The sequence below is a fragment of the Dioscorea cayenensis genome, chromosome 20 (assembly GCF_009730915.1).
Source record: "Dioscorea cayenensis subsp. rotundata cultivar TDr96_F1 chromosome 20, TDr96_F1_v2_PseudoChromosome.rev07_lg8_w22 25.fasta, whole genome shotgun sequence".
Classification (NCBI taxonomy): Eukaryota; Viridiplantae; Streptophyta; class Magnoliopsida; order Dioscoreales; family Dioscoreaceae; genus Dioscorea; species Dioscorea cayenensis.
The window spans coordinates 8,416,064-8,424,244 of record NC_052490.1 but is presented as its reverse complement, the minus strand read 5'-3'; the positions used below and the strand labels follow the sequence as shown (position 1 = coordinate 8,424,244).

General features: G+C 36.3%; 1 protein-coding gene across 1 annotated transcript; it reads left to right on the top strand.

Annotated features, from left to right (window-relative positions):
• The first annotated feature begins 461 nt into the window (after window positions 1–461).
• Window positions 462–978, top strand: LOC120251291 (ethylene-responsive transcription factor 5-like). The gene is made up of 2 exons (XM_039259847.1): window positions 462–492; window positions 554–978. The coding sequence occupies exons 1-2, from the start codon at window positions 462–464 to the stop codon at window positions 976–978; spliced, it is 456 nt and encodes a 151-aa protein (XP_039115781.1).
• Window positions 979–8,181: the final 7,203 nt, after the last annotated feature.

Below are 8,181 nucleotides of genomic sequence, written 5' to 3'. Positions count from 1 at the left end.
CATTCAAATTCAAAACCTAAAATATGATAAAACCAACAATAAAGAACTCCATCAAATATCAGAAAAAATAAAAATAAAAATAGCTCAATGGTTGTGAAACAAACTCTACAAAGATAGCTAGACTGAATCAAACTAAATAATGCATGTTGGGGATTTACTTTCATGGCTAGTCCTGTACTTTGTGCAACTTTGGATGGTTTCCTAACAACAATGGAATAGCAATAGCCTCAAAAACTTTATTTAAATTGATTTTCTACAAACCTCATTTGTTTGTTCCAAAACCTAGAAACGAAATCACCCCCAAAATTCCAAATCAGCTCCTACAGCTTCCACCAACCCCCACACCTGCAAACAAGTGCAAATCCCAAACCCTAGAATCCCAACACACACCAAAGAAAAAAGGGGGAAAATCCGAGGAACAACAAGAGAGAATATCAATAGAATCGAAATACCATACCGAAATGGAGCGAATTCAGATAGGATTGGATGGAGGTTGGCGCCGGAACGGTCACAAACCATAGAGAAAAACCTAGCTCGTAATCAAACCTAGCAGTGGATTTCTTCGTGCTCGTCCTCATACGCGAGCATCTTCTCGGTGATTCCATCGCGGTACCAGACTTCTTCACCGACTTAGCAGCGGATCCTTACTGTTATCGGATCCCAAACTTAGTTGCGCCCATTATCACTTTCAGATCTGACCTGGAACGCCGACCCGCCGCGCTATCCATCTCGCACCCGCCACCGCCCGTGTTTGAGTGGCATGATTCACCGGAACTGGCACCGGCACCTGAGCCAGCGCGGGATATAAGGAGGTACCGTGGAGTGAGGCAACGGCCGTGGGGGAAGTATGCGGCGGAGATCAGAGATCCAAATCGGAAGGGATCTCGTGTCTGGCTTGGTACCTTTGACACCGGCGTTGAGGCGGCGAAGGCATACGATCGCGCCGCTACAGATGCGCGGTTGCAAGGTGATACTTAATTTTCCAAACGAGATTGCCAGCTCAGGCGATCGGGCAGCGATGCAAATGACATCGGTGGTCACCGGGACGAAGAGAAGAAGGGTAACAGAGGAGACAGAGAAGGGGATAAAGGCGGTGAAGAGAGAGAGCACACCGGAGGAGGAGATGAGGCGATCTGGAAGAGCGTTTGGGAGGACTCAGAAGGGAAGGGGATCTTCAGCTTGCCGCCACCCTCGCCGCTCTCTCCTCACCCCTCTCTTGGTTTCCCCCAACTCTTGGTACAATGAGAAAGAGAACGAAAGAGAGCGCTTCTTCTAGAATGTCCTTTTTTATAATTAAAAAAAAAGAAAAATGATTTTTGTGGTGATGTTTGAGTATGGCTGAAGGATATTTCCTTGCTCTTATGTAAATTTTATGGTAATGAATAATAACTATATTTTTTAGCATTTATCTAAAATTTATATCAGCTAATATATACAGTTTAACAATGGACATGTACTTGATTTTTGTGATGTTAAAAAGCCAAACATGGAAACAATTCCCAAACTTAATATTTGGAATTGTCCTTTTCTATTAGAAACGTATTACAACGAATATTTTCTAATATTTAATAATATTTAAATAAAATATTAATATTTAGAATCATTTGAAATGGATTAGAAACGGATATTTTCTAATGTTTAATAATATTTAGATAAAATATTAATTTGGAAGTTCGTTTCTAGTCACTTGCTATTAGAAACGGATTAGAAACAGATGTGTAATAATATTTAAATAAAATATTAATTTTTAGATCCGTTTCTAGTCCCTTTCTATTAGAAACGGATTAGAAACGGATATTTTCAAATATTTAATAATATTTAAATAAAATATTAATATTTAGAACCGTTTCTAGTCCCTTTCTATTTGAAACGGATTAGAAACGAATATTTACTAATATTTAGTAATATTTAAATAAAATATTAATTTTTAGATCCGTTTCTAGTCCCTTTCTATTAGAAACGGATTAGAAACGGATATTTTCTAATATTTAATAATATTTAAATAAAATATTAATATTTAGAACCGTTTTTAGTCCCTTTCTATTTGAAACGGATTAGAAACGGATATTTTCTAATATTTAGTAATATTTAAATAAAATATTAATTTTTAGATCCGTTTCTAGTCCCTTTCTATTAGAAATGGATTAGAAACAGATATTTTCTAATATTTAATAATATTTAAATAACATATTAATATTTAGAACCGTTTCTAGTCCCTTTCTATTTGAAACGGATTAGAAACGGATATTTTCTAATATTTAGTAATATTTAAATAAAATATTAATTTTTAAGTCCGTTTCTAGTCCGTTTCTGTTAGAAACGGATTAGAAACGGATATTTTCTAATTTTTAATAATATTTAAATAAAATATTAATATTTAGAACCGTTTCTAGTCCCTTTCTATTTGCAACGGATTAGAAACGGATATTTTCTAATATTTGAATAAAATATTAATTTTTAAGTCCGTTTCTAGTCCTTTTCTATTAGAAACGGATATTTTCTAATATTTAAATAAATGATATTTTAAATTGATCATTTGTAAGCCGTTGTTATTTAGATTATATTTAAAACGATTGTTTGTCCGTTGCTAATCGGTTGCAAGTAGAAACGAAATAAATTCCGTTTGTAATATTCCGTTTTTAAACAATAACTTTCTTGTAGTGATCCGTCATTGACTGTCAAGCTCTGAATCATGTTCTTCCAAATTTAAATTAGTGAGAAAAGCTTTGAACATGTTCTCTTAACATGCTATCTATGATACCTGGCGCTCTTCTTAGCTGTACTCTCTCTCTCTCTCTCTCTCTCTCTAGATATTAATTTCCTTTTTTCTACGAAAGAAAAAAATAATAATAAAAAAGAAGTAACAACTAGTTAGAGAGCAACGGTCTTCAATTAATCTTACCGTCACAAGAGATATCATTGATGTACCATACTTTCTGGTCAATGTAAATTTTTGAGGAAAATTGTCTTACTGTCTTTAGACTAACTTCTATCCCCTAAAGGACTGGTTTTACTCTTGACACCATGGGATCACTAAGATCGACTTTCTGTTGGTGGAGATGGTTCTTTGAGGAATAAAGAGGAAGAGATTAGAAAGAAAATAGTGCACAAGTCTTCAAGGCGTGGGAAACACTTTCCTTTAGGCTTAATTCGCCTCCACCTAATTTCAAACCTTGGATGCAAAATGGATTGAATGGCGAATTTCCTTTAGGATACAATGAAGACCCTTGAGTATGGTTTGCACTTCCAAACTCAAGCAAAGACAACAATGGCTTTTACAAAGTAAAAGTTTGCTTCTATCTTTTGTGCACTCAAAGAACAAAGCAAATGAACTTGTGATGAGTTTGTTTGTCATTCAATTCACTTGAATGATGGTAGGAGATTATTTTTATAGGAATGAAGTGGTGTTTAGTAAAGAGACACACCACTTCAATAATGAGTGTCATTTAAAAAGACACATCATTTCATTATACCACTTCAATAAAATGACACATTATTTCATTAATGAGACACCACTTCATTAAATAGACACACCACTTTACTAATGAGACACTATTTCATTAATTAGACATCTTTTCAAATAGAATAAAATAATCATTCATTAATTAATGAAATTACAAATGATAAGCTCTCATTAGTTGTCTTACAAGTGGTGCTTATTACATTAATATCTTTTCATTTTTAAAATCCTCTCACACTTTCATTCCTACTTGGCGGGTGGGTCTTGCAGTCAAGCTTGCTTCCATCTTTGCACTTGAGGGCCAATTTCCATTAACCTAAGAAATCTTTGCATGTCTCTATTAAACGATGAGAGGTCTATGCTCATAAAAATTATTTATTTAGGATTGTCCCTTAACCCATAGGTCTAGGCAAAAAGCTTAAAATTTTAATTTTTCCAAAGTGGTATTTCACTGGTGGCCAGGGCTCTCAAGAGGAGATTATTTTCACCTTCCACTTAAGCGACTTAAACAATGAAAATCGACGGTGAGTGTCTAATCGAATTGAACAATGAAAATAGACGGTGAGTGTCTAATTGAATTGATCAGGTTATGTAAAAACAAAATAAGGTGAATTGTTTGTAATCTTTTGCTAATGTTTGAATGCGATAACTTTTTTTTTTAATTTTTATAAAATCTTAATTTATAGTATTGATTGTTTTAAGTTATAATTACATTGAGTATGACATGCATTTTAAATTACTTTTGTTCGAGCTAGATTGGAGAAATCCTGGCTAAAATTTGGTGACCCAGTTGGTTTAACTAGGAAGCAGTAGAAATGACTGAGTTTAAGGGACTCAAAAGTATTGTGCATGCTGAGGTCTTTATTTAAGAATTTCTGAAGTTTAGATTTAAGAAAATTCTCTAACAATGGCTGGAAATTAGTTTATAGCATTATAGGCTTATATCTGCTACTATAAACCAGTAACGGCGGAAATGAAATTTGTCATTAAAACCTCAATCATTGTAGTGGATGTGACGGATTTATACATCTATAACAGCTGAAAAATCTACTACTACATAGTATAAATATAATTCTATTGCCAACTTTATTGGGTGCTATAGATGTGCTAGTCAACCACAATTATAACCCTATATAATTCTTTCCGGCCACTATATGGTAACCTAAAATATAATAAATATTCCATTTCCACGATCACCTAAATATTAACATTTACAATTGTAATACTCACTGAGATCGACTGAAATTCATAAACATATAAATTGACACTAAAATTCATAAACGATGATCTCAAGGTTTGGAAGCTCGTCATTGGTCTCAGCGTCAAACCCATCCTTGGTGTTGCTGACCAACATGCAGATGGATCTAGCGTGCATGAAGAGGAAGTCTCCGTAGGACTCCAGTGACGCCTCCCAAAGAAGGAAGAGGTTGTATGGGCGATCGAGCTCCAACATCGATGGTCTCAACGATAGCCCAATCATTGGTGTCTTTGCCTTTGTTTTGTATCTGGGGTAAGTATAAACGATCTGTTTTGCAGGATTTTAACTCACAGTAACTTTTGCTGTGAGTTGAAATCCTATAAAAAAACAAAACTATGAGTTTGAAAAATGTGAGAGGATGTTATTTGCATATGATCGAAAAAAGAAATATCTGTTGTTTATTGCATTATATGAATTGGATTAAAAAATTTTTTTTGATGCCTTCAAAGCTGAAACAAACATAAGCAAGTGGCATAAAGCTTTTTTGCTCTAACTAAAAGAGAAGGACATACAAAAAAATAAGCACATGTATCTAGATAGCTTTACGAAGTTTAAACTATGTGAACAGGACAACATATAATGACTCAAACAATAGGGCAAAAAGTACCAAGGAAAATATTGGTTGATTAATGATAAGTGCTTGAGTAGACATATTTTTTCTATATGTTTTACATGCATTGAACATCATTTTTACCAAGGTTTATGTCTCATATAGTGTATTTGGTGTTCTTTTATGCAATTAGGTTGTGAATGCCTTGAAGGAAGAATATGAAGCAAAGATAGGTTATAAATACACATTCTGGCAGTTCTTGTGCAACTTAAAGATCAAGACACAAGAGAAGATCATGTACATGGAGGTGTGTGCCAACTTTCAAGAGGGTTCAAGCCAATTTGCTAGTTGGAAGGGCACAAAGGCAGTCACATCTCCATGTCCCTACTCTATGTGAAGAATGCAAGACCTTCCAAATGAGGATTCGATGAAAAAAAGTCTTATGACTTACCACATAGACGTGTGCTCGATCATGTGGCCTCAAGAGAAGAGTATGTGAGCCGCGTTTTATGACCTACCACATGGACTTGTGTTCATGAAAAATGTCTTATGACCTAGCAAAAACACTGTTCATGAGACCGCGTGAAAATTCCACGTGGTCCCGTGGGAATTTCTGCAGCCCACGGGGGCGAGTGAAATCTGACGCGGGCGCGTGGAGGCACGTGATAGTCGCAGTTTAGGCCCATATTCTTTGGAGACTTTTTGCTAGCGTTCAAAGGGCAAAACGGCTAGGGTTTGAAGATGAGGTCTTTGCTGAATTTAGGGGGCCCGTCGAGGGGGCTTCTTCACCAACAACTTCGATGGATCTTTCATCCGTCATAGCATCGAGGGGCCTTTGACAACCTTGCTTCGGTGAAGGATCCTTCAAGACATTGAGCGACCCATCAAGGCCATCATCACGAATTCGAGAGGGTTTTTCTCTATGGTTTACATTGCTTTCTATTGCATTATTCTTTGCTTTGTAACTCGCCCCAATGGAGGGCTAAACCCTAGTAGGTATTTGGGCATGTGAACCCTCGGGTCTTATCTTTTGTATTGACTTACTTTATGTTTTCTATTAATTCCGAGTTTATTTGAGTTTTAATCTTGTTTTCTCATTGCTTTCATGTCATATTGATCTTTGTGATTGATTGGTGTTGCATGATTTGTTGCCTTGGTGAGAGAGAGGTCTCCATTAGGGTTAGAACTCCAAGATTAAACCAGAGCTGAGAGGGTGAGTTATAAGACAGTGGAGTGTCCCCTTTTCCCTCCGATGAGTGCTTCCTATCTCTGTATTCCCTAAGCGTTATGCAACCATATTTGGTGTGAGGGATGAGATTGAGAGATTTCTCTGGCGGGACCTTGTAGGGGGTTAGGGATCTTCCGCCTAGAAGTAGGGTTAGATCTATCTTTCGGAATCGGTTGCACTCCTAGGTATCCCTAGAGCCTATTGCGGTTATTTGGGGTGTGAGGTGTTGAGATTTAATGATTTCTCCATCGGGACCTTGTAGGGGACTAGTATTAGTATTGATAGCCTAGAGTAGGGACCGATTGTTCTTAGATTAGCTCAACTCATCTCACTCGATTTAGGAACAATTAGTAAGTCTTGCACTTAATGTTTAGATCCTAGTGGGAGCATTGCCCGGGTACCTCATCTTTCTTGATTGAGATCTCCCTTGTTTTCTACTTATCCATTGCTTGCTTGCATTAGTCTTATACTTGCAATTAAGTTCACTTCATCACAACCTTGATTTCTACTAGATAACTGAGAAGTGGTTACTACTAATACTTTCGTTCCCTATGGATTCGACTACCCACTCACCGGGTATTTTATTACTTCGACACCCGTGCACTTGCGGTACACACACGCAATTTGGACGTGTCAATTAAACAAGGAGGCATAAGGAAATAAAATGATACCTTTCAGTTGAAATAAACAACCACTTAAGATGTGAAGATCTTCACTCCAAAGAGATACAAAAATAGGCTATGCAGAGTGAAAGCCAAAGACAAATTAGACAGAAATCTTCAATTTTCCATTCATAAGGCTCACTCAAGTTTAGTTTATGCCATTTCATATATATGAATAACAAAATAAAGATATGATCAACACAACAAATGACCCTGAAAAAAATTTCTATTGATTGATGCAAAAGTGGCAATAAAGCTAGCTGGAGACCTACATAAAGAATAAGGCAAATAAAAAATGATTAAATTGTTTAATATCATAATATACTTGAAGGAAATCACTCTTCCACATTCCAAACCATTTTTATCTAATACCTTCTCGGGTTTCATCCATTAGTTTATATTCAAAAAATAAAATCCATGCAATTATCTCTAACAGTCCTTGAAGGGGAAGCATGTGTAATTGTAGGAAATATACTATATATATAGCATGCAAATACTACAAACTAAGATTATAGAAATATAAGATGCAATCAAATACAAACTACAGTAATAATTCAAAATAATAGTTAGAAATTTCCAGCCTGGGGTAGGCGTACGTACGTAGTGCCCTAACGCTGAATTGGTCTCCCTCGTGCAAGATTTTTCAGGTCTCACTCTAAGCGCAGGATACACTAACCCAGGAAGGAATAACTCTCGTAACCTAGTACGTTCAGCGTCGAGATATCCCAAGCACACCCGCAAGGTTCAGGCAAAGAACCACAGAATAAGAACAAGAATATTTGGGTTTTCTAGGCACACAAAGAGCACACCGGGAGAAGGAGAATATGAGAGAAGGAAGTAAGAAAGTGTGTGATTTGGGTTCATGGTTGGACATATATTTATAGCCAAGTGATTCATAACAACTCTCTCAAATACACAATGTGGGACTAAAAGATGAGAATGGTTTTGGTTTGAGTGTACCATCATGTGGGACCAACTGGGACCCGTAGGACCCACATTCAATAATCCCCCACTACACTCATA